Source organism: Orcinus orca, chromosome 8, assembly GCF_937001465.1.
Source record: "Orcinus orca chromosome 8, mOrcOrc1.1, whole genome shotgun sequence".
NCBI lineage: Eukaryota > Metazoa > Chordata > Mammalia > Artiodactyla > Delphinidae > Orcinus > Orcinus orca.
In genome coordinates, this window is record NC_064566.1 from 41098009 (window position 1) to 41125711 (window position 27703).

Consider the following 27703-nt stretch of genomic DNA (forward strand, 5'->3'; position numbering starts at 1 on the left):
TAAAACAGATAATGAAGCCTCAGCTGGCTTTTACTGAGAGCGCCATGACAACTAGAAAAGGAAGACAGTTTCCCCCCTAATTTAGAGCTGCAGTAACTAACATCCTCTGAATTTTGCTAAAGCAACTTGCTACCTGCTTTCTCTAGTTATGGATCCCATCCTTATCTCCACAAGCAAATACTTCTCTAACATGGCAAAGCAAATTAGTTGATCATAAAGTTTACTTTTACCCTCTCTGAATCAAAAAGATTTGAAAAGGGGTTTAATATAAACTCTGACGTAATTAATCTTAACAAAAACCCATCAGACATAAAGACTTTGATCAAACAGGAAGACTATGACAAATCTGAACAAATGTCTCCTTTTGAAACACAAGAAAAAGGAGGAAACAAAAATCTCTAGGTCATAGTCGTAAGATTAAAAGAAGGTATTTTAATTTTTCTGAATGAAAAATCTTGGATTAAGAAAGGCTGTTTTCATTAAAAAAATAATATTCCTAACTTAAAAAAGAATCCAATAGAAGCAGTAAACAAATTAGGTGCAGTAGAAAACAATGAAGCTACTTTTTTATAAAGAAGTACTTCTCTTTAAAGAAATAGTCTTGATGAACAGGTGTCATCTGGGGATTCCTTTACTCTCAAATTCTTGGTTCTAAAATTTCTGGTAATCCCATTATCTTCTAAGGCCCTTTGTCTTAGTTATCACCCTTGTTTTGCTAAAACACATTTTTATGTAACTTTCTCAGATAGGATGGATGGAACATGATTTTTAAAAATCTTTGCATACCTGAGACTCTTTATTTTGCTCTTAACACTCAACTGTAGCTTAGCTGGATACAGAACTCTAACATGAAAATAATCCTTTTATGCCAGCACTATCTCTTCCCGTTTTACTTTTTTCCTAGCACTTATGTCATAATCATCTCTCTGTCTTTTACACACACACACTTATTTGTTTTTTCTTGCTTTACTAGAATGTAAGTTCCATGGGGGCAGAATATTTTTTTTGCCTGTTTTGTTCAATAATATTCATAGTATGCATTGAATAGCCTTGTGTATGTTTTATTGCTGAGTCTCTTTAATTGGGAAGGATGAGTAGGAATCCTGTAAACATGGATGGGGCCTGTTTACCTAGCAGGTTTTGCTTTAGAATTACCAGTGTGATTTCAAAAATGAGAAGGATTTACTCTGGAGTATTAAATCTCTCCTGGCCATTTTCTTCAATATCTAAGAGATGTGTTTTCTGCCTGGAAGTAAATGCAGTAAATACAGTAGCTTTGCTTAAAGGTGTTTGGTGTGTGTTATGTGGGAGGCGTGTGTGTGTAGAGCAGACAAAGGCAAATTGCATCAGGAGTCTCTAGGGTTCCACTTAGGCCTCAGCTCCCTTCTAGTATACTTTTTTTTTTTTTTTTTTTTTTGTGGTACGCGGGCCTCTCGCTGTTGTGGCCTCTCCTGTTGCGGAGCACAGGCTCCGGACACGCAGGCTCAGCGGCCATGGCTCACGGGCCTAGCCGCTCCACGGCATGTGGGATCCTCCCGGACCAGGGCACGAACCCGTGTCCCCTGCATCGGCAGGCGGACTCTCAACCACTGTGCCACCAGGGAAGCCCCCTTCTAGTATACTTTAATCTCGTAATATTTGCCCACATGTTTTTCATTTTCCAGAAACAGTATGAAACTCTTTAACCTACTGGTGATAATATCCTCCCGCCAACTCCTCTCTGTTGTAATGAGCTTCATCCCTTACTAATATTTTGATCAGGAGGAAAAGGAGAAAAATGTACTTGTTTAGTCACCATCTTGATCTATATTTGGGAGGACAAACATTGATGACTGTCTCAGATCTACCATTCTCAAAGTTTTGTTTACTTTTACCCCAAATCAAAATATTCTACAAACTCTAACATCTCAGTCACTAATCTCCGTCTTTCAGCCAACTCTTCATTTGGAAATAGCTCAGAAATCTCTTAGAATTTCAATACTGACATCCCTCCAGGATAAAGCTGACTAAATGTTTCCCTTTCTCTCGTGGCAAGGATTCAAAATCATCCTCCTGAGTCTTCCCACACACTTCTCTTACCATGAGAATGAAGAACGCTTGATCCAGTTGGTGGTGGTATACACTATTGTCCCTTTTTATCATACACCAGAGCAATAATATCTTTCACTATTTATGGCCTGATTAGACCTATTGAGCTTCCTAAGATGAGAGAGACTGCTTTATTACCTAATAAACAGGTTAGGCCTCAGGCTTTCACAAAAGAGTCCTTATCTCACAGGCACTAGCTGAAGAAGGTCTCAAGAATTTCATCACTTTGGGAACAATGGAGTGTATTTCAGACAAGCTTAGCGGTCCTGCAGAGCAAAGAAGTTAGGGATCCTTCAACATTCAACAAATTTTTACTGAATGCCTTCTGTCTGCTAGGCACCATTCTAGGTATTAGGGAATAAAAGAGATAAAAATCCCTGCCCTCTTGGAAACTTATACTCCTCTGAGAGGCATGGAATAAACAAAATACACAAGCAAAATACACAGTATGCTGAATGACCATTGTTATGATCAGGGGAGGAACATAATGAGTGCCAGGGAGGGGCTTTTGAAATTTCAGGTGGAAGGAAGTGACAAAGTGAGCTATATAATGGGTTGGCCAAAAACGTCGTTAGGGTTTTTTGTAAGATGTTATGGAAAAACGCAAATGAACTTGTTGGCTAACCCAATATATGTCTGGGGAAAGAGCACTCTGGGCAGAGAGAACAGAAACTGACCAGGTTCTTAGAAAGGGAGTGTGCCAGCACATGGAAGGAAACAGCAAGGAGGCCAGTGAGGCTAGATCTGAGTGAATTTAAAAAGGAGAATTACTGGGGGCTAAATCGTGTAGGGCCTTCAGAGCCACTGTAATGACTGTCTTTTACTAGGAGTGAGGGCTTGGAACAGAGAGTGATGTAATGCACGTTTAAACAGGGCCACTCTGGCTGCTATGTGTTGAAACCAGACTGAAGGGGAGCAGGAAGTAAGCAAGGAGACTAGGTAAAAGGCTACACTTTTTCATAGCTGAACTCTGATCAATTTCCTTTCCAGTCCAGCCCTTTCCATTGCTTCATCTCTTGGCAGTCCTTAACAATGAGAATTTAGAAATAACATAGAGAATTTAGAAATAACATAATTTAGAAATACTGATTGTGTCCAGACTTCATGTTTGTATTTTGATCAGGACAACAGTTTTGAGTATACAACTTATATAAATTACATTCATGTGTCATTGTTTTCAATTATCTGCATGCAAGACAAGTAACACTAGAATTCACTAACTTGTAATATCCTTGAAGAAGAGGTAATAAACAAGTCTGACTCACCTATACTCAAAGCTAATAAACAGAGAATGAAAGCAGAGGGTGGAATAGAATAGTAAATAATTTCTGTCTACATGATATCTGATTCAGTAGAAAACTTTCCAAATGTTATCTCTTTTAGTCATATCAGGTACATATTTTGAGGTTCAGAAAGATAAGGGTTACTTGCCTAATGTCACACAGCTAATAGTAGGTAACCAGAAATTAAACTCAGGTCTCTCAATCCGAAGACCAGTACTTCTTCCACTGTGCCACTACTGCCCAGGTCTGTGACTTGCCATAGGACGAGGATTGTGAAGTGCTAGGCTAGAGAAAATGGGCGTCTGATTCTTGCAGAATGGGACTGCAAATGAGGAAATGTGTTCCTTAGTGGGAAATTTCTCCCAAAGCAATTCTTAGAAAGTGGAAAAATATTAGTATCTAGATTGAAATTCATTTAAAAGTTACCTGTGGAAATCACGAGCTATGAAGAGATGAAGTCTAACTGGAGAAAATGAATTACATAGCACTTTTTTTTTTTTTTACATAGCACTTTTAATCTTCTCTTTCTGAATTTTGTTCTGGGTAGAGAATCTATCTCCTATATTTTAAGCAGTGGGAGTGTGTCAGAGAAATGAGAAAAGGAACACAGAGAATGGCTATAAAAGATGAAAGAATCAGAACTGAGTTTTGAACACAGAGCAACAAAGTGAGGAAGTAAGATGAATTCAGCAAACAATCATTGACAACTTGCTCTTTGTAAGGCAGGCAGGCAGAAATACGAAGCTGACATTTCAGGAATCACCAGCCTAAACAAAAATTCACAACCACACTAAATTCTGCTTAAAACCAAGTATAGTCATCCCTTAGCATCTGCAGGGAATTGGTTCTAGGACCCCTGCAGATGTTCAAGTCTATTAATAAAATGATGTAGTATTTTCATATAACCTACGCACATCCCCTGTATACTTTAAATCTTCTCTAGATTACTTATAATACCTAATACAATGTAAATAGTTGCCAGTGTGCAGCAAATTCCAAGTTTTGCTTTTTTTGGAACTTTCTGGAATTTTTTAAATTTTCAAATATTTTTGATCTGCAGTTGATCGAATCCATGCAGGCAGAAACCCTGGATATGGAGGGCTGACTATCTAGTTCCAAGTCCTAATGTTTAAAGTCATCGCAATTACAATATCCATTTGTTGGGGACTCCTGCCTCTTATGCAAATTGTGACCCTAAAGGAATCTTGCACCTTATCAGCTGTACTGAATACAAAAATAATGTACTAGAAGATTTTTTACATATGTGAATATATGCAGACCTAAGAGACTGCATATTATGGTATGTCTTAGAGAAAAAAAGAGGACAACAACAAAAATAATAACAGTTCTCAGTCATTATAGCTTTTAGGCATATGAAGGATCTTGCTAGAAGGAAGAGTAAGTCTTACATCTAGTCAAAGTCTTATCAATTTGATCAAAGGCAAAGATATTGACAGCAAAGACTCCAGAATTTCATAAAAGTAGCAAATTACTCTTTCAGGAGCATTTTATTTATTTTCCAGCTGAAGATGATTTTTCCCTAATTCTTCAGCACAAGCACATGTCATATCACTGCCGTGTGTTATTATCCAACGGCCAAATGATTCAATTGAAGAATGGTTTACAAAGGGAAATACAGTATGGCTGTAAAATTTCAGAACCACTCCTTAAACTTTCTGAAAAAGTAGTTCCTACCTGAGGGGCATTTGTAGCCACTAGAAATGCATTTGTCCGCCCTGGGTGGTCGTAATCATGCATGGCAGCTGCCACGTACAGAGCCATCAATTCCAGTGCAGGAATGTTTGAAGACAGGCAGCCATAGCTCTCATCTGGAATACAGCAACTCCTCGAAGAAATGTAAGCAATTCGCCCAGGGTTAATTCTACCGTTAGAATCTGAGGAACAAGCAAAATAACCCAGCATTACACATAATATCCTCACAAGGAGGCTAAGAAGGAGATTCCCACAGGTAATGTCATTATTTATCTTATTTGTTGACTTACCTAAGAAATAGACTCTATTTATAAACATGGACATAAAATAGTATACTATTTCCAACATACATGCTAATAGAGAGGAATACTGTTAAACACGACCCTGAAGTCACTCACTTTACAGGACATGACAGGATTCTCATGATGCTGTTACTCAAGCTAGTGATAATTTTTAAAAACCTCTGATTGATAGATGCACCATGGCTTCAGTAGGGATCGCTACTCTCAAAGGGTCTGAGCCTCGCCAGCCCCTCCCCCAGGAGAACGTTGCAGTGGGCCAGACCCTGCTCTTCGGTAACCATGTGTGACTGAAAGGCTGTGATCAAAAATGCCGATATGTCGGAGGAGATGCAACAGGGCTCGGTGGAGTGTGCTACTCAGGCATTGGAGAAATATAATATAGAGAAGGACATTGCGGCCCATATCAAGAAGCAGTTTGACAAGAAGTATAACCCCACCTGGCACTGCATCGTGGGGAGGAACTTCGGTAGTTATGTGACACATGAAACCAAACACTTCATCTACTTCTATCTGGGCCAAGTGGCCATTCTCCTGTTCAAATCTGGTTAAAAGCATGGACTGTGCCACACACCCAGTGATCCGTCCAAAAACAAGGACTGCAACCTAAATTCCAAATACCAGAGACTGAAATCTTCAGCCTTGCCTAAGGGAACACCTCGATCTTTATTGTGTTGTTTTGTACAGGGCATTCTCTGTACTAGTTTGTTGTGGTCATAAAGCAATTAGCAAAACAGCTTACATTTGTATTTTCTATCCCATACCTCTCTGCCTCATGGTTTTTCTCTTCAAAATCCATTCCTTTAAAGAAATGTGTTGGAGAAGTGTGCGTTTAAAAAAAATAATAAAAAAGCCAAACCTCTGATTTTCTAAACATTTGTTATTTAATGGTTAGATATAATGGCTGGGGTAACAGGAAAAACCAACCTAGAGAATAACATTTCATGAAATAGTATAGAGACTTAGGAATTTAATATATTAACAAAGTAAGCTATTCAACATAGATGCTTTTCAAATCTTATCCAGATAGATTACCTTTCATTTGTAACCCTGACTACAACCCTTCTTCCTCTTCTTTTTCCTTCCATGAAGCCCCTTATAAAATACTGTAAAGAAAAACTATGAAAACTGAAAAGGCATGGAAAACTGAGGAATGACTCAGTCAATATAACTCTTTTTATCTTCTAGTTAGAAACAGTGTTTTCACTGTCAGCACTGTGCTTTTGGTGTCCTTAATATCTTACATTTGTTTCTTCCTTTTTTTGTAATTGGGTGGCTGTCTCCATTTAGATAGTCACTAGATTGTTTTTGCTAAAGGGATCTTAAAGTATTAAGAAGGAAATAATAAACTATATTGAGAGTAGACAGCAAATAAAACCTCAAGGATATTAGAGAGATACTAAATTTCATTGGTGTGTTCACCAGTGGAAACTCAGAATAATGCCCTGGCTTGTCAAAGTCCAAAAGGACTTTATCATAATTTAGTTCACTCAATATCTGCAATCACAAGAATGTTTTAACATAATGACTTTAACACACACTACTGATAATTATAAAGATACCTAATTATTTTCATGCTGTTTATATTTTGTATCTAAATTGAGTTTTAGAATTACCCACACTAGAGTTACTTTTAAAAATAATTATAAAAAGTAAAAACAAGACAGTTAAATGTATGGATAAAGATATATTTAATTCTGATAAGATTTTAATTACCAATATCAGTCAATAACTTCAATTTTTCCTGCATTATATGCGTTCTGTATTTCCCCTAGAATTTACAATATATACACAAAATATCAAAAATGGCCAAAAAATCCTTTTAAACTCAATAATTACTTAGAATTGACATATTAGGATCTTAATACATTAGTTTGTATATACTTAACATTAGTAGTATAAAAATTAGTAGTATAAAAAAGAAAATAGATGGCAAGGACAACTAAACATAACTACTGTAGATCTCATTTAAAAAGAGGACTCACGGGACTTCCCTGGCGGTCCAGCGGTTAAGACTTCACCTTCCAATGAAGGGGGTGCGGGTTCAATCCCTGATAGGGAAGCTTAAGATCCCACATGCCAAAAAACCAAAACATAAAACAGAAGCAATATTGTAACAAATTCAATACAGACTTTAAAAATGGTCCACGTCAAAAAAAAATCTTTAAAAAATTAAATAAATAAAAGCAGGCCTCAGTAAAAGGCATCCAGATTGAAAAGGAGGAGGTAAAACTACCTCTATTTGTAAATGACATGATTGTATACAGAAAAATCCTAAAAAATCCACTGGAAAACTATTAGAACTAATAAATGAGATCATAAAGGTTGCAGGGTACAAGATCAGTATGCAAAAAATCAATTTTATTTCTTCACACTCGGAATGAATAATCAAAAAATGAACCCAAGAAAGCAATTCCATTTACACTAGCATCAACAAGAATAAAATACTTAGGAATAAATTTAACAAAAGAAGTGCAGAACCAGTATTCTGAAAACTAAAAAATATTGTTGAAAGAAATTAAAGAAGACTTAAATAAGTAGAAAAATACCCATGTTCATGGTTCAGGAGACTTAATATTGTTAAGATAGCAATACTCCCCAAAATGATCTACGGTTCAACACAATCCCTACCAAAATCCCAGCTGGCTTTTTTGGTACAAGAGATATATAAGCTGGCCCTAAAATTCATATGGAAATGCAAGAGATCCAGATTAGCCAAAACAATCTTGAGAAAGAAGAATAATTTCGAAGTTTACTACAAAGCTTTAGTAACAAAGATTGCGTGGTACTGGCATAGGATAGACACATAGATCAATGGAATAGAATTGAGAGTCCAGAAATAAATCCTCATATATATGGTCAATTGCTTTTGGACAAGCGTGCCAAGACCTCGTTGAGAGCCAACTATGCCCTGCGTGATGCAAGGCACTTTCATACATGTTGTTTCATTTAATGCTCACATCTTAAAAGGTAGAAACTGATTTCATAACATTTAAGAGCCAACCATGTACAGAATATATAAAGAAAATTTTTCAACAAATGGTGCTGGGACAACTAGATATCCATGTGCTAAAGAATGAATGTTGGACCTCTTCCTTATTTCATCCCCCCAAATTAGCTCCAATGGATCCTAGACCTAAACTTAAGAGCTAGCTATAATTATGAAACTCTTGGAAGAAAACATAGTAAATCTTCATGACCTTGAGTTACACAAACCCTTCTTAGATATGACACCAAAAGCATGAGTAATGAAAGAAAAAATAAGATAAACTTCATCAAAATTAAAAGCTTCTGTGCTTCAACAGACACCATCAAAAAAGTGCAAAGACAACACAATGTGAGGAAATAGCAAATCATAAACCTAATAAGATACTTGTATCCAGAATATATAAAGAACTTCTACAACTCAGTAATGAAAAGACAAATGACCAATTTTTAAATGGAAAAAGAAGATATACAAATGGCCCATAACAACATGAAAAGATGCTCAATGTCATTCGCTATTAAGGAAATGTGAATCAAAAAACCCACAATGAGATACCACTTCACACCTACTAGAATGGCTATCAAAAAGATAGATAATAACAAGAAAGTGGAACCTTCATACGTTGTGTGTGGGAATGTAAAATAGTGCAGCCACTTTGGAAAATAGTTCGGCAGTTCCTCCAAATGTTAACCACAGAGTCACCTTATGACCCAGTAATTCCATAAAACTAGGTATATGGCCAAGAGAAATGAAAACATATACCCACACAAAAGCTGGTAGAATATTCATAGCAGCATTATTCATAACACCCCAAAAGTGGAAAGAACCCAAATTTCCATCAACTGCATACTGACTGGTAGAAGAGTGAGAAAGAGGCAGAAAAAAAGATGCTTAATATATAAAATAAATATCAATATATATCAAAGCAATGAGGAAAATACATGGCTATTATAGACTTCATTTCTGTGACTGGTCACATAGCTGTGTTTGGGATTCAATCATTTTCTTATTTCACTACCCATCCCTCATTCCCTTTTTGCTCAGCCAGCATCTCTACTGATTATGGTTCTTTGCCCAGTGGGATGACCCATACTTTCAGGGGTCTGTACTATTAGTGACCCTTATGGCACTGGATTACTGCAGTTTTTCATTATCTTTTGTCACTGGACATAGGAGTACCAAAAAGGTCAGAGAATCCCCTGGGTTCCTAACATACATCCTCCCATGTGTAGTAGGAACCCTATTTTTTCTTGATAATGAGGATCAGACAGGATCAATCACCTGACCTTGTACAGAATCCTCCTCCTGTCTACTGGTTCAAAGGCATGGAGAACACAAAGTGGCCAGATGTCAGTCTCAGTTTACAGTTTCCCTTTTATGTGTCCTCTATTGAAAGCATTTTTCCTTGGGAACTAAGGTGTGTAAGCCAAGTTTTTGTTTGTTTTGGTGGGGGTTGGGGGAGAAGCAAAAATTTTCTAAGTGGATCATTTGAGGTAACAGAAAAAACCCTCCTAATCCCACTCTTTGATTCACAGATTTGTGTATTCTTGAAATAGGAGAAATGGTACCATATACTGGTCACTGGTTCAGAAAATAAACCACATTTTGTGGGACAGCACCTTAGCCCCACAAAATGTTTTCACCTAACAGGTGCCCCAACTGAGTCTTCAATATGTCATTCTCTCAGGCCAGCTGTGGGATGATAAAGTTCATGAAAAGATCAGTAAATTCTGTGAGCATGAGCCCAGTGCAACAATCTTTTGAGGCAAAAATGAGTTCCTTGATATGCAATACTGTATATAATAAGCCAATGGTGAATAAGGCATTCACTAAGTTCATAGATGGTGATGGTGAAGCACTATAGACAGTAAAGGTAAATCCATACACAGAGTAAGTGAGAACAAAAGTTGTCTCTTCTATAAGGCAAGGGATCCAATATAATCAACCTACTACTACCAGATAGATGACTGGATATTCCCCCAGGGAATGGTGCTATATCAAGGGCTCACCATTGGTTTCTCCTATTGCCGAGCTGGGCACTCAACAGAAGCTAGGGTCAGGTCAGCCTCAGTGAGAGGAAGTCCGTGTTGCTAAACCCATACATAATCTCCATTCTTGCCATCTTGGCTATTGTGTTTATAAGCCCACCAAATGAAAACGGGAGTAGCTAAGGACAGAGTCTGATTGATAATCAAGAGAAGAGGTCATTTTGACTACTTGATTATTGAGAGCCTCTTTTGCAGGGAATGCTCTTTGGGAAGTGTATTAGTTAGGGTTGTACAGAGAAGTGGAACCAACAGTGTGTGTGTTTGTGTGTGAGAGTGTGTGTGTGTGTGTGAGAGAGAGAGAGAGAGAGAGAGAGAGATTTTAAGGAATTGGCTCATGCGAATATGGAGGCTGGCAAGTCCAAAATCTGCAGTATGGGCTAGCAGACTGAAGAACCAGGTAAGAGTCAATGCTGCAGTTCAAGTATGGAGGCTGTCTGCAGGCAGAATTCCTTCTTTCTGGGGGGAAGTCAGTCTTTGTTCTATTAAAGCCTTCAACTGATTGGATGAGGTCCACCCACATTATGGAGAGCAATCTGCTTCACTCAAAATCCACTGATGAGTTAATCTCATCTAAAATACAGCCTCACAGAAACATCCAGAAAAATATTTGACCAAATGTCTGAGCACCATGGTTCAACCAAGTTGACACATAAAATTAACCATTACAGTAAGCATTCACATGGGAAACAGATATCCTCCACTCTGAGAAGTCTAGCCACAAATCTCTTTCCCAGAACTCCTTATCACCAATTTTCCAATCTTTTTCCTTCTAAAACTCTAAGTATCCAAGCAAGCTATTACCCACGGGCCATGTATCTGTGTAGACCCTTTCTCCTGGTCATCTCTCTCTCTAGGCCAAATAAACAAGCAGATTTACTGCTTGATGTTCTGCCTACTGATTGGATTTACCTTCCCCTTTTTATCCTTCAAAGGATACCTTTGAGAGTCTATAAAGCTGTAGTCATCCACTTTCAGGAGGTACTGACTGGTATATGGGACAGAACAATCTAGAAACCAGGTCTTTTCTCCTTCAGTCACCCAGTCATGGGTAATTCCCCATGAGGCCATATGGATTAAGGAAGAGTGCCAACGTATTAGCAATAGCTGCCATAGGAATCTGAGTTCATATTTGGAGTCTCCTGTTCCTTCAGGGGCAGCTCAAAACTAACCTTGTATTTAATATTTCCTCTTGATGATTGAGTGCTATACTGTACATGCCAACTTTAGGAGAGTCAGAGGGCCCAAGTTTAGGACAGGCAGGTCATGTGGTAACTTAGTGCACATGGTCAAATATTCAAACTCTATCAGAGCCCAGTAACAATCTAGCAGCTGTTTTACAAAAAGAACAGTTATCCGAGGAAGAAGGATGGGCACTGCCTCAAAATCCTAAGGACTAATACTATGATTCCCTTGTAGTGATCTTCTATAACTCCACAGAGGATCCCTACCTGCCAAAGACACTCTGAAAACTGCTGGATGTGTTGAGGGTCATATTGCCAAGTGTCCAAGCAGCTTACACTACCCTGAAACTGCTTCACATGATTCTCCTGCTCTGAGTTGCACATAAAATTCGTAGCCTTACAGTTCATGGGTTGGAGCAGCAGTACTGAGATATTGTAAATTTGCCTTTAGAATCCAAAGAGCACTCTAGGTAGAGAATTCAAAATAATTGTCCCTAATCTTGGAGAGGATACCTCAACATATCCTAGACAACCAGATTCCTAATAACTTCACTGAGGTAGCAAATCTCTGAATTTTTGTGCAAGTTCTCTCATTTCTCTTCCTCTGGCACTCTTATCAAGGTATCTAGGATATTTGTTACATCTTGCACAGTAGAGCTATTCAGCATTATCTGGTCATTATACTGGACCACTTTGATACCTTATGGGACTAGGCGAGATTATAACAGAATGGGAGACTTGATATAGCCCAGAACTAGGATGATGAAAGTGTACTGCTATGCCTGCCAGATGAGAAAGTAAATGTCTTCTTGTGGATTTTGCTAACAGGTATAAAAAAAGACACATTTCTCCAGATTAACAGCTGTGTACCAAATAGGATGAGTGGGGATGACTTATTCAAAAATTCTTATCTGGAACAGCTGTGACAACTGGAGTCACCACCTGATGAAGTTTAGAATAACCCACCATCATTTTTCAAGATCCATTCATCTTGTGTAAAAGCTAAAGTACCACAGGTCAAATAGCATGTGATGGAAGTCACCACTCCTGCATTTATTAAGCATTCGATGGTGGCACTAATTTTGCAGTCCATCCAGAAACAAGGTACTGCTTTGGTTCACTATTTTGCTAGAATGAGGCAGTTTCAGGAGATTTCACTTGACCCCTCCCACCATGATGGTCCTCTCTGCAGAGATCAAGGAATTAATGGAGAGATTCTGCCAGTTGCTAAATATGTTTATTCCAACTGTGCATTCCAAAAATGGGTGGGTTCAGGGAACTACCACTATGAGATGGACCCAGGCCAAAAGTCCTTTTATCATCTAAATTCCGTAAGCCCCTACTATGATTGGTGGGCCAGTGTGGTAGTTTACCCTCCAGGAGTTAGCGTTGCAATGTATTTCTCAACACTGATGAAGGGGGACACTTCTGAGGGACATGGTTAGGTATGGGTGGGAAGACTACATGACCAATCCATTTCAATATCCTATCAGTGTAAGCCTTTGAATTCCTTCCTCCACGGTATATCAGGAAGTTGTGACACCTCAATTTCTCTTCATGCCTAGATTTCAGACAATGAATGGAGCAAACTGTTAGGGCCACTGCCGAACACTCAAGCTAATGCCCTGAATCCAGAATCTCTAATAGGTACACCTATATCAATAAATTCAGAATGATCAACCATTACCTTCCTTTCCCTTGCTGTAACACTTTAAATCCATTCCCACATATATTCCTCAGGTTTCTGCCAATATAAATTTAGGAAATTATTCTGGTGTTCAGACTTAGATCCTGGCAGATATGAGTTTAATTATGGATCACAAAGAAATGAGAGGTGGTGGGACTGGATTTAGAGGTGAAATAACATTCCCCTACAAGTCAAGAATCTCAGGTGAGGTTGTTACAAGGTCTTCAGGCAACCAACACAAGGAGAAATGATTGTTTCTCAGCAGGGAGGTACAGCAAGATTTGAGGGGTTCAGGGTAATCAGATTTACTGAAATCTACTCAAATATTCCCCTTCCAGTTAGTTATCAGGGTCCTTTCTTTCCCAATTGATACCATAGTTCTAACATAAGAGGCTTAGTGAGGCCATGAACTCAACTTGAATTGTATTTCAGGTAACTTCAGGATCAGACTTTGGATTATGTTTTCAGTAGTTATGATCCTACTACTATAAAAATTAAGGAATCTTTTAGCTATCTGGTTCTCTAACCATTCATTTAAACTCTAAACGTGTCATTTCATTTCTTTTTTTTATTGAAATATAATTGACACAAAGCACTGTGTAAATTTAAGGTATACAAGGTGTTGATTTGATACATTTGTATACTGCAATATGATTACCACCTGGAGCATTAGCTAACACCTCACTACACCACATAACTATCATTTCCTTTTTGTGGTGAGAACAATTAAGATCTAGTCTCTCAGCAACTTTGAGCTTTATAATATAGTACTGTTGACTATAATCATTATGCTGTGCATTAGCTCTCCAGAACTTGTTTATCTACTAGTTCCAAGTTTGTACCCTTAAACAACATATCACCAATTCCCTCACTCATGGCCTGTTTTTACAAGTTCAACATTTTTAGATTCCATACATAAGTGATATCGTAAAGTATTTGTCTGACATTTCATTTAGCATAATAATGCCCTCAAGCCCATCCGTGTTGTTGAAAATGGCAGGATTTCCTTCTTTCTCATGGCTGAATAATATTCCATTGTGTGTATATACACATACACACACACACACACACACACACACACACACACATTCTTTATCCATTCATCCATTGACAGACAAGTTATTTCCATGTCTTGGCTATTGTGAATAATGATGCAATAAACATGGGAGTGTGTATATCTCTTTAAACTTCTGTTTTCATTTCCTTTGGATATATACCCAGAAATTGCTACTTCATATGATAGTTCTATTTTTATTTTTTTGAGGAATCAAAATCTCCATACTGTTTTCACAGTGGCTGAACCAATTTACCTTCCCTTCAACAGTGCACAAGTGTTCCCTTATATCCACATCCTGCCCAAGACTTACCTCTTGCCTTCTTGATGACAGCCATTCTAACAAATGTGAGGTGATATCCCATTGTGGTTTTTTTTTGGCAGTACGCGGGCCTCTCACTGTTGTGGCCTCTCCCGTTGCGGAGCACAGGCTCTGGACGCGCAGGCTCAGCGGCCATGGCTCACGGGCCAAGCCGCTCTGCGGCATGTGGGATCTTTCTGGACTGGGGCACGAACCCGCGTCCCCTGCATCGGCAGGTGGACTCAACCACTGCGCCACCAGGGAAGCCTCCCATTGTGGTTTTGATTTACATTTCCCTGATGATTAGTGAGGCTGAGTACCTTTTCATATACCTGTTGGCCATTTGGATGTCTATTTTGTTTCTCTGCCCATTTTTAAAAATTGGATTGTTTTTTGGTTATTGAGTTGTACAAGTTCTTTATGTATTTTGGATATTAACCCCTTACCCAGTATATGGTTTGCAAATATTTTCTCCCATTCTGTAGGTTGCATTTTCATTTTTTAAATTGTTTCCTTTGCTGTGTAGAAGCTTTTTAGTTTGATGTAGTCACACTGTTTATTTTTGCTTTTGTTGCTTATACTTTTGGTGTCATCATTTTTTTTTCTATTAATTCTCCATTGCAATCAGAATAAGGCAGCACATCCCATAGTCCTTATAGTCTTTGTTTCTACCACAATTTTACATTTCAACAGCTACTTGGTCTCCCAAAGGAAGCTTTGTCTTCTACACATACTTGATTCCATAATATTGTGTATAAGGACTTATAGCATTGCTAGTAATAACTCAGGAGGAAGTAAAGTGCATGGAAGAGAAAACAGGCATTGCCTTAGGGAATACTTAAATCATCTTGAACAGGCTGGTGGTAGAAAACTGCTGTCAAGGGCACTGCCAGTGAGGGCTCAGAGGAACCCATAATTGGAAACTAGAGGAAAGAGGATCATTGTCAAGATAGCAGCAGAAAGCTTAGTCGAATTGTGTGCTGCATATGTGGAATAAAAAACTTGTAAACAATGACCTTAGATATTTAGCTGAGGAGATTTCCAAGGAAAGTATTAAATATATATAGCCAGGTTTCTTACTGTTTGAAATAAAATGCAAGAGAAAAATGAGGGAGAACTGTTAAGCAAAACTTGATAATTTGGGAAATTCTCAACCTGTTCAGACTGCAAAAAATATTAAAAGTAGGAGATGCACTGTCAGGAATGTGTACTCTGGACAGAAAACCAACATTGTAGCTGTACCACTTTTTGCTAATTCTTTTGAAGGATGAAAAGGTCAGGGTCTGAGACAGACTTGAAGATACAACGCTGATGTCTTTGAAGAAGGGGCCATGAGCCATGGAATGCAGGTGGCTTGTAGAAGTTGGAGGGGGCAAGGAAACATTCCACACCATGTGGCATGTAGGAACTCATGCCCCCTGCACTGGGAGTGCAGAGTCCTAAACATTGGACTGCCATGGAATTCCCCAAATTTGTATTGTTTTAAGCCACTAAGTCTGTGGTAATTTGTTACAGCAGCAATAGAAAACTAATACAGATTTTGGCACTTGGAAGTAGGGTGTTGCTGTAACAAATACCTAAAAAATGTGAAAACAGCTTTGGAATTGGGCAGTGGGAGAAGGCTGGAAGAATTTTGAAGAGTGTGATAGAAAACAAAAGATATTAATCAATATATTCAAGAAGTTCAGTGAACCCCAAATAGGATGAATACAAAGAATATCATCTGAGTGCATCATAGTCAAAATGTTAAAAACCAATAGCAAAGAGAAAAGGGACATAATACTTTCAAGGAGAAAAAAGACTTATGGCTGATTTGTCAACAGAAACTATAGAAGTCAGAAGATGAACCCAGAGGTATCTACAAATGTGCTGAAATAAGAAAACATTATTCTAAGACAAAATAAATACATCTATAGGGACTTGCCTGGTGGCACAGTGGTTAAGAATCCACCTGCCAATGCAGGGCACACGGGTTTGAGCCCTGGTCTGGGAAGATCCCACATGCTGTGGAGCAACTAAGCCCATGCGCCACAACTACCGAGCCTGCGCTCTAGAGCCCGCGAGCCGCAACTACTGAACCCACGTGCCACAACTGCTGAAGCCCGCATGGCTAGAGCCTGTGCTCCGCAACAAGAGAAGCCACTGCAATGAGAAGCCCGTGCACCACAACAAAGAGTAGCCCCTGCTTGCCCCAACAAGAGGAAGCCAGCGTGCAGCAATGAAGACCCAATGCAGCCAAAATAAATAAATAAATAAAAATTTAAAAAAATACATCTACAAACAAAAAGGCTGAAGAAAATGATCTCTGATGGAAGCACGGAACTACTGGAAGGAAGGAAGAGCTCTACAAAAGAGTATGGATGGCAGACAAAAATGAACCAGTGACATAAGGCAAATCCATCAAACAATGGCAGTACTTTAAACCACCAAAGAATGTAAAGCAGTGGCTAAGACTATATCACATTTACACTGATTAGTATGGTAATATTCCTCAGGCATTTGTAATTGAGCAAATTCTGTCCTGATTTGTGTGTGTGTGTGTGTGTGTGTGCGTGTGCATGTGTGTATTTTATTGGAGCATTTCTCCTCTTTTTTTTTAATTTTTAAAAATTTTGGCCACACAGCTTCTGGGATCTCAGTTCCCTCACCAGGGATTGAACCCAGGCCACAGCAGTGAAAGTGCCAGATCCTAACCACTAGACCACCAGGTAATTCCCGTCTCCCCTCTTTTATAAACTAGAATGAGAGAGCCATGAATGTTATAATTCATTATATTTGTATAAAGTTACATTTGTGAGGAAACAAAATTTGAATGTTAACAAGTTCTTTAATATTATTATTTAAATACTTATATGAAGATTTTAAACATGTCCACTTTTGTTGGGAATGTCATATATTTTAAATTTACATGATACACCTAAAACAAAAAAACTAAGAATTGAAAGAAAAGCAAATAAATGATTATCATATTCAGGATATTGGCTACCTCAGTGAAGAAGGCAGCACTGTGGGACACAGAAAAGAAACATGGTAGGTTGAGTAGTACTGAATCTTAACCTCACTTTTAAGACGGGTAGTGGGTTTCCTAATTTGCATGTCATTATTCTTCAAAATTTACATAGTCCTTTATATATACCAAAGTTTACTTAATAAAACTTTTAAGAGAACAGAGATAATGAAATGAGATAGTATGATTTATTATTCCTAATCAAATAATTAAAGGAAAGATTTATAGAAGGAAGTACCTGTTTCATTTCCCGCTCCATGATCATTGTGGATCTGCTGTAAACCAGGAATTGGCCGTGTTGTCAGATACCAAACAGCATGTAGGACATCTGTGGCATGTATACGATTGTGATCTAAAGTCACCAAAATGTTTTATAAAAATGATCATTGTTATTTTTAACATAGGACATTTTAAAAAGTACTTTCTAGTCATACTGTATCCTCATAAATAAAATATATGGCTTAGAATAATTTCCAACAATTGTTTTTGTTTCATCTTATTTTGTAAAAGTTTATTGATGTGTTAAAAAGCTTTCTTTTAAAAACTTTCACATATACTATGAAAACATATTAGAGGGGTCAAAGAAAAGGCAGCATTACCAGGGCTAATTTACTTAAGGTTGCTTTTTTTTTTTTTCTGGCCAGTCTGCGAGGCTTGTGGGATCTTAGTTCCCAAATTAGGGTGGGTCCCTGCAGTGAAAGTGCCAGGGAAATCCCTACGGTTGCTTTTTGTGACTTTTAAAATTCCTTAAAAAAACTACAAATAGAACTACCATAAGACCCAGCAATCCCACTACTGGGCATATACCCTGAGAAAACCATAATTCAAAGAGAGTCATGTACCAAAATGTTCATTGCAGCTCTATTTACAATAGCCAGGAGATGGAAACAACCTAAGTGTCCATCATCGGATGAATGGATAAAGAAGATGTGGCACATATATACAATGGAATATTACTCAGCCATAAAAAGAAACGAAATTGAGCTATTTGTAATGAGGTGGATAGACCTAGAGTCTGTCATACAGAGTGAAGTAAGTCAGAAAGAGAAAGACAAATACCATATGCTAACACATATATATGGAATTTAAGAAAAAAAATGTCAAGAAGAACCTAGGTTTAAGACAGGAATAGAGACACAGACCTACTAGAGAATGGACTTGAGGATATGGGGAGGGGGAAGGGTAAGCTGTGACAAAGTGAGAGAGTGGCATGGACATATATACACTACCAAACGTAAAATAGATAGCTAGTGGGAAGCAGCTGTATAGCACAGGGAGATCAGCTCGGTGCTTTGTGACCACCTAGAGGGGTGGGATAGGGAGGGTGGGAGGGAGGGAGACGCAAGAGGGAAGAGATATGGGAACATACGTATATGTATAACTGATTCACTTTGTTATAAAGCAGGAACTAACACACCATTGTAAAGTAATTATACTCCAATAAAGATGTAAAAAAAAAATTTAACTTAAAAATATGCAAATAGTGTCTCGGTTATGGAGACCCATGTTTGCAAACAAAACAATTTCTGCACAAAGGCACATAGAACAGTTAAAAATTCTGGATACTTGGACAGCCGCCTCGCCAGATAAGAAATAACTCTCTCTCAGGCCTGCTATAAGGAGTACATGTTAAAAGGTATATACCTTTATATAAACATCCAGAATAGTGTCTGACGTGTAGTATATGATCAATAAAACACTGGTTTACTGAAATACCACTATGTGAAAAGGCAAGACCTACAAGTGAAACCCAGTTTTGCTATTTCCAGTTTTATGATCTTGGGAAAGATCCTTCCGAATTTTTACTTCTCACCTGTAAAAGGTAGATAATACAACCTTTCCAACAAAGATTAAATGAGATAACCTTTGTGAATCTAATGATTATAGTCATAGCTGATGTTTCAACAAATATTTAATGTGTACCTTCCATGTAGCATTAGCAAATGATACAATACTGAATGTTTAGACTATAGATATGATGTCAACCCACTAGGAGCTTATTATTAATACAATCATGACCTTTTATTGACCATTTACTATGTGCCATGAATTTTGATATGTGCTTTACGTTATTATCACTACCTATGGGGTAGGTACTATTGTTATTCCCATTTATAAATTTGGAACCTAAAATTTAGAAAAGTTAGGTCCCAGTGACTTTTTTTTTTTTGGCTGCTCAGCACGGCACGTGGGTGCGTGGGATCTTAGTTCCCTGACCAGGGATCAAACCTGTGCCCCCTGCAGTGGAAACACAGAGTCCTAACCAATGGACTGCCGGGGAATTCCCCAGAGACTCTTGTCTTAACCAATATATCCTAATTGGAGGTGACCGTGAAAACTCCCCACCATGGCTTTCTTTTTTCAATCCCCCTGCCCTTGAAGTCCACCTTAAAATATCACTTTATTCCATTTATAAAATTCAGCCACTTTTCAAAATGCCTACTTTGTAAGTGGTAATTATAGTACATATAACACACATTAAATTATTAAGCATCACCATTATTTATGAGGCCAATTTAAGAATAATTTGCTCTCTCTATATTTCCCAAAAGTGTGTCCACCTGGAGGTAAACTGTAGAATGATCAACACATAAAATTGTACCTTTTCCTAATATAAAATTAAAATTCTATTGTATCATAAAATCAAGTAGCCATTAAAAATTATTCCACAGGGAATTCCCTGGCGGTCCAGTGGTTAGAACTCCTTGCTCTCACTGCCGAGGACCAAGGTCAATCCCTGGTCGGGGAACTAAGATCCCACAAGCCGTGTGGCCAAAAAAACAAACAAAATTATTCCACAAATCAGGACACAGTTAAAAAACGAATTCTATGGATAAATTTTAAATATTTTAAAGTAAAGAAATTTATGAAACTCATGACTTAAAATTACCAAACATTTGAAAAGGTACTCATATGAATAATTGTTAACATAGAAAGATGTATACTATATTACATGAAAAAGCAGATTATAAATAGGTATTACGATTTACTTCATAAAAAATAAGTATGTATAAGAAAAAGTCTTGAAGGATATATACAAAAATGGGTCTTTTTGGGTTTTGTTTTTAATTTTTTGGCTGCACCGCATGGCCTGTGGGATCTTAGTTCCCTGACGGGGGATCGAAACCACACCCCGTGCATTGGGAGCATGGAGTATTAACCACCAATCCTCCAAGGAAGTCCCTTACCAAAATGTTAACAGTAGTCAGTTAACTCTGGGTAGGAGGATGTAGATTTTCTTTTTAAATTACTATCTTCCAACTTTTCCAAACATGCAATTTTAAAAGTGTTTAAGGGACTATCTGAAGGGAATTTATAAAGAATTTCAAAACCAGTATTATTTCAACTTAAATCATATATTTTAATACTTACAAGGAATGTCTCGATAACCATTTTCTAATGCACGAAAGTAGTTCATGAATTGTAGAGTAGGAATTTTAAATATCTCCAATAAGCCAGTGTCTTGAAATAGGGTATACATAACCTACATGTTAATGAAAAGAAAGTTCGCTTTAAAAATCGGAATTTCTATTTCTAGTTGAATATGTTTTTGTGATTTGCATTTGGGAAAGTTAACCATGTATATGCCTTTAACTTAAGTAATTTATTAAAAACTTCCCTATAGTGAATTCTTTCCGAAATATGAAAAAGGAAGATACTGCCCTAAAGCCCTTGAAAACCAAAGAATGATTATAATATCATGTCCCAGTTTTGAAATTTTTCCACTCTTCCCTTTAGCTTTTCATTCACAATTTATTGAAAGGCATATGAATTGTATTCTATTCTAGTCCTAGGTGTTAAAAGAAGTCAGAACAATATATTTATCACATTTCTGTCCCTAAAGAATTCAATGTGATAAATTGTGTGTCCTCCACATAATTTATCTTTATGTTCTCACATTTCATAAATAAGATGCTTTGGAGTTAATGAGAGTAGTATTTCAGGAAGGTTAATCTGATGCTGCTGTGTGGACCCACCAGGAAGAACTTTGAGTCTGGGAGGTAAAATGGAAATATTTTTCCATGGTTCTAGCATGAAATGGACCATTTGGCCTTGGGTAAAGCACAGGGAGGACCGGTGAAAACGACGAAGCATAAGTTTCAGTCCAAAGAACTAGATCACCTTTCATGTCCTTTTCAACCTCAAGATTTAATAAAAAGGAAATCTTTATTACTTCTTTAGTGTAAATTAAATCCCATTATTATGGGCAAATAAACTACTTTTCATATAAATATATATATAATTATGAAATACTTTATATACATAATAATATATTTGTTTATATATATATGGGTTTATATATCCAGGTTTCTCTTTTCAAATTTTCTACTGAAAATTTCATTTGTGAAAAAAAATAATTCAATGAACAATGTTGAACTTGTACCTAAACCAATATTATACATCTTTAGATTTTGCTTTTTATAAAGATTCAAGAAAAAAGTAACTTATAATAAAGCAGTAGGGGTTTGAAACAAACCTGACTGAGGATCCTTCCTGATTTCTCTCCCATGTTTTCTACAAGTTCAAAAATTTGAAAATTCCAGTTACCCATATTTTCTATTAATGAGTCATAATCTTCTATTAAAATCAGGTCCCGTGATGCTTCTTGTTCAATCTGTACATGTAGGGGAAAAAAAAAAACCAAACCAACTTAACCTTACTTTTTATAAATATTGTTAAATCCATAGCTAAATGAGAACACTTATAAATGAACACTATAAAAATGGTCAGTATTATTTTCTATAATGGTTATTCTCAAATATAAACTGTACTTCCTATTAATTCTCTTTGTAGAATGTTATCTTCAGACAAATATAAACATGTCTTCTAGGTATCAAAAGACTTATTGGTCTTTACACTACTTTTATAAATAAAACTATTATATTTCCAAAACACTACACAAATCTAAAATCCATTATTTTCATTTTGGAAGTTACAGGTATCAAAGGATAATAGAAACTTAAACTGACATTTATTACTAGGATAACTTCCCAAAAGAAATGGATGGATTTTTTTTTCCTAAAAAGCTTAGATTTTGAACTTTAAGAACAAAAACAATATTAAGAACAAAAAAACCCCTACAATTATAAGTAGGTTATTTTCATTGTTTTTAATGACTATGCACATACTTTATTTTTTCATATTTTAACACATACAATGAAAAAAAATCAGCATAGAAAGTAATATATTGACTATACAACCAAATAAATGTGTCCATTTTAAAATGAACGCACTTAGTTATTCTAGGATGATGAGTTTAAAAGTAATTATTTTTAACCGAAGGTTTTCTTTCTTTTTTTTGTTTTTAATTGGGGTATAGTTGATTTACACTGTTGTGTTAGTTTCAGGTGTACAGCAAAGTGATTCAGTTATACATATACATATACCTATTCTTTTTCAGATTCTTTTCCCATATAGGTTATTACAGGATATTGAGTAGCATTTCCTGTGCTATATTGTAGGTCCTGGTTGTTTATTTTATATATAGTAGTATGTATATGTTAATCCCAAACTCCTCATTTATTTAAAGAAACTCTATTTTCAGGTGTTAATAGTGACTTTTCAGTAAAAAAATTTTTTAAATCATTATATTAAAAACCTTGTTCTGGGCAAAAATAATAAGCTTAGTACTAACTAATAATATATTTCACCTTTACATAATCATATTGAAAATTTATCTTTTACATTTGGTTGCTCTTCATTCTGTGCCTCTTCTTTTAGGTGATTATCACCTTCCCAAAGTAATTTTCTGCAGTCTCTGTTCTCTGTTTCCACTTCTTGTTGAGCTTCCGTAAGGTTGAATGATGCTTTTGAGAAAACGGTATTGTCTTCATCACCTTTCAAAAAGTATTTAAAGTAATAAACAAGAATAAAACATGTCCTATATGAACAGTTTTATAAGAAAAATTTGTAAAAAGTATTCAGATAAATCGAACCATACTGGCCTTCAATCTAAATTAATGACACAGTTAAGTTGTATCTTGCTGGACCAGTTGGCCCAGGTACCTTGTGCTCAGGCAATATTTCACCTGATATAGCTACTCATGGATGAAAGAGAGAGTGGAAATTCATTATAAAAGTGAGAAAATGTCAGTCCCTCTCAGTAGGAAATTTTTTTAAAACCAATTTCATGTAAACTACTTCTAATACCTGAAATTGTTTGAGTTTTGGATATGAAAATTCTAAACTCATAATTATGGATGAGATTAAGGCACATCTAAAAATTAGAACAATGTTATGAATTGTGAGTTCTCTACCAATGTGATTAATAATACTCTTTTTCCCAAATTACATGGAAAAGGGAAGCAACATTGGTAGCTACATTTCATTCACTCATATGCAAAAGAATATTCATACTCATTCTATTTGTAATATGCTAACCAGGAAACTTTCCCCAAACACATCAACAGTAGAATAAACAAACTGTAGTGTATTCACACAATTGAACACTACAGAGCAAACAGAAGAAACTACAATCACATGCACCAATATGGATGATTTTTAAAAATACAATGTCAAGTGAAGGAAGCCAGACACAAAGGTATATACTCTGCAATTCTCTTTATGAAAAGTTCAAAAACATATCAAAATTGACACACATGAGTATTGAAAGACAGGATAAACATTATCTTTGGGGGAGATTCCTGGAAGTGGGGCATGAGAGGAGGTGCTGGTAATATTTTGTTTGTTGATCTGGGTGCTGACTACATATGTATATTAGATGTATGAAAATTCATCAAGCCACAGACCTAGGATTTATTTATTTTTCAATATGTAGGGATTTTTTAAAGTAAAAGTGTTTTTAAGAGTACTCATTCGAGTTGACTTTCAGAAGAACTAGGCTGGTTGGTTGGTTGATTGATTTATTTATTTCTATTGAAGTCTATCTGATTTACAGTGCTGTGCCAATCTCTGCTGTACAGCAAAGTGACTCAGTTATACACATATAGATGTTCTTTCAGAAGAACTAGGTTTAAATCCTGATTTTTGTACTTAATAATGGCAAGCTTTTCCCCCTGTAGAATGTGGATAATAACACCTATTTTACTAGATGGTACACATAATAGTTGATCAATAACTGTCAGTCAAATCTGAACCTAACACACTGAATATACTAAAAAATCATTAACTGATCATGATCAGGAAGTATTACCCTTTGGAAAATATTACTTTTCAAATGTTTCCAAATGAACACACTTTAAGAAAATTAAAAAATTCAGATTATTCAACTGTTCTTGGTAAGTTAAGGCACTAACTACAATTATGTTCTAAAATAGCTGTCAATCCAAAACTTGTTGACATTTGAAGTACATGATTTACTTTTTAATGATCTAAATTCCTAATAACTATATCTTACAGATAATAAGAAAAACAGATGAAATAAATATAGCAATTTCTTCTCCAAAGATGTCCACAGTACTATCTCTTATCCCACATGCATTCTTTTGAAATGTATTCTTATTGCTCCATCAAGAGAGCATTTATTTCCCAACCCCCTGGAATCTGGACAGGCCACATGACTGCTCTGATTAACAGAATATGACAGAAATGACAACTTTGTCTGGTCTAGGTTGAGCCATTAACTGGACTGGCAGCTTTCATAGCCTCCTCTTTTGGCCTCCAGCCAAAATGTTGGAAGAAGACCAGAGAGAGGTCATATTTAAATGGACTGGTCAATAGCCAGCAGACACATGAGACATCTTGGAAACTCAGTCCAATCAATCCTTTGGATGACTGTCACCCTTGCCAATATCTGACTGCAATTACATGACAGCCCTCAAGTGAGAATCTCCCAGCTGAGACCAGTCAATGCAAAGAACTGTGAGAATTAATAATCTGTTGTGGTTTTTAAAAGGCTTTATTGAGTATAATTACATGCCATAAAACCCACTCAGAGTAAGTGTATAATTCCATAATTTTAGAAAATTTAGACTTCTGCAATATTCATGACAATCTAGTTTTTTTGTTTGTTTGTTTGGCCCAGAATTTTTATTATCATCATTATCTTCAAAACACCTGATTGCTTTGGTCTTTAGATTCAAAAAAGTCTTTTTTTTATTAAAGTATAGTTGATTTACAATGTTGTGTTAATTTCTGCTGTACAGCAAAGTGATTCAGTTATACATATATATACATTATACTTTTATTTTTTTTTATTTTTTGGCCACGCTGTGCGGCATGCAGAACCTTAGTTCCCTGACCAGGGATCGAACCCGAGCCCCCTGCAGTGGAAGTGTGGAGTCTTAAGCACAGGACTGCCAGGGAAGTCCTACATTCTTTTTTAATATTCTTTTCCATCATGGTTTATCATAGGATATTGAATATAGTTCTCTGTGCTGCACAGTAGGACCTTGTTGTTTATCCATTCTATATATAATACTTTACTAACCCAAACCTCCCACCGCATGTCTCCCCCAAACCCCTCCCTCTTGGAACCACAAGTCTGCTCTCTATGCATGACAGTCTAGTTTTAGAACATTCTCATCACCTCAAAAAGTACCCTTATGCCTATTTACAGTTCATCCTTATTTTCACCCCAGGCAACTGCTATTCTGATTATTGTCTCTATAAATTTGCCTTTTCTAGAATTTCATATAAATAGAATCAAACAATATGTAATCTTTTTAGCTTAGTTTTTTTCACTTAGAATAATGTTTGGAAGTTTATCCACGTAGTAGCATGTGTCAGCAGTTTGTTCTTCTTTTGTTAAACAGAATCCCATTGTATGGATATACCACATGATATTTATTCATTTACAAGTTGATGGACATTTTGATCTTTTCCAGTTTAGCACTATCATGAATAATGATGTCATAAGCATTCATAATCCTGTCTTTGAGTGCTCATATGTTTTCTCTTGAGTAAATTCTTATCCATGTTACTGCTGGGTAATACGGTAAATTTATGTCTAACTTTTTTGTTTGTTTGTGTTTTGTTTTTTTTTTTTTGGCCGCACCACACTGTGTGTGGGATCTTAGTTCCCCAACCAGGGATCAAACCCACACCCCCCACAGTGGAAGCACAGAGTCTTAACCACCGGACCACCAGGGAAGTCTCCATGTCTACCTTTTAAAGAAACTGTCAAAATGTTTTCCCAAGTGGGTTTACCATTTTACAATCCCATCAGCAATGCACAAGTTCCAATTTCTCTTCATCCCTGCCAACACTTGGTATTGTCTGTCTTTTTGGTTTGAGTTTACTGGTATTTCACTGTAGTATTAATCTGCATTTCCCTAATGACTAATGATGTTAATAATTTTTTCATGTGTTTACTACCCATTCATTTATATCCTTCATATCCTCCACCAAAAGTCTTTCACCAAAATATCTAAAATCTTTTGCCTGTGTTTTAATTGAGTTGGTTGACTTACTATTGAGTTAAAGAGTTATATGTCATGGTTATAAGACCTTTATCAGATGTATAATTTGCAAATATTTTCTCCCAGTCTGTGGTTTGTCTTTGATTTTCTTATTGGTGTCTTTTGAAGTGGAAATAAGTTTTGAAATCAGGTAGTATCAGTCCTCCAAATTTGTTATTTTTCCAAATTGTTTTGGCTATTTTAGGCCATTTGTATTTCCATGTAAATTTTAACACCAATTTGTCAATTTCTACCAAAATAAGCCTACTGGAATTTGATCAGAATTGCAATGAATTTACAGATCAATTTGGAAGAATAGCCTGTTGACAGTACTGAGTTTCCCAATCTGTTTGCTATGCCTCTCAATTTATTTAGTTTCTTTAATTTTTCTTTAATTTTCTTTCTTTAGTTTTCTCAACAACGTTTTATAGATTTCAGTTTATAAATCTCCTAATTCTTTTGTTAAATTTATTTTAACTTTATTCTTTTTGATACTATTATGAATGGAAACATTTTCTAAATTTCAATTTTTGATGGTTCATTTCTGCTATAGAGAAATAAAATTGATTTTGTACTTTGATCTTGTGACTTTGCTAAACTTGTTTATTGGTTCTAATAATTGTGTGTGTGTGTGTTTGTGTGTGTGTTTGAAATTTTCTACAAATGATCTGTGAATAAGGACAGTTTTATTTCTTTA

General features: G+C 36.4%; 1 protein-coding gene, 1 long non-coding RNA gene and 1 pseudogene across 3 annotated transcripts in view; 1 reads left to right on the plus strand and 2 right to left on the minus strand.

The window, feature by feature from the left end:
- Nucleotides 1-27703, minus strand: part of LOC125965222 (uncharacterized) — a 420463-nt gene that overhangs the window by 23096 nt on the left and 369664 nt on the right. The gene's annotated exons all lie outside the window — the stretch shown is intronic.
- Nucleotides 1-27703, minus strand: part of PDE3B (phosphodiesterase 3B) — a 178663-nt gene that overhangs the window by 12963 nt on the left and 137997 nt on the right. The window contains exons 8-12 of one of the 2 annotated variants that reach the window (XM_012536521.3): nucleotides 23333-23484; nucleotides 22125-22262; nucleotides 21020-21131; nucleotides 17886-17999; nucleotides 5067-5266 (exon numbers count right to left, since the gene is read on the minus strand). In XM_012536521.3, coding sequence (XP_012391975.1) covers nucleotides 5067-5266; nucleotides 17886-17999; nucleotides 21020-21131; nucleotides 22125-22262; nucleotides 23333-23484 — 716 coding nt within the window. The remainder of the gene's footprint in view (nucleotides 1-5066; nucleotides 5267-17885; nucleotides 18000-21019; nucleotides 21132-22124; nucleotides 22263-23332; nucleotides 23485-27703) is intronic. The other variant, XM_033404443.2, reaches the window with a different exon arrangement.
- LOC117196365 (dynein light chain 1, cytoplasmic-like) lies at nucleotides 5651-6248 on the plus strand (annotated as a pseudogene).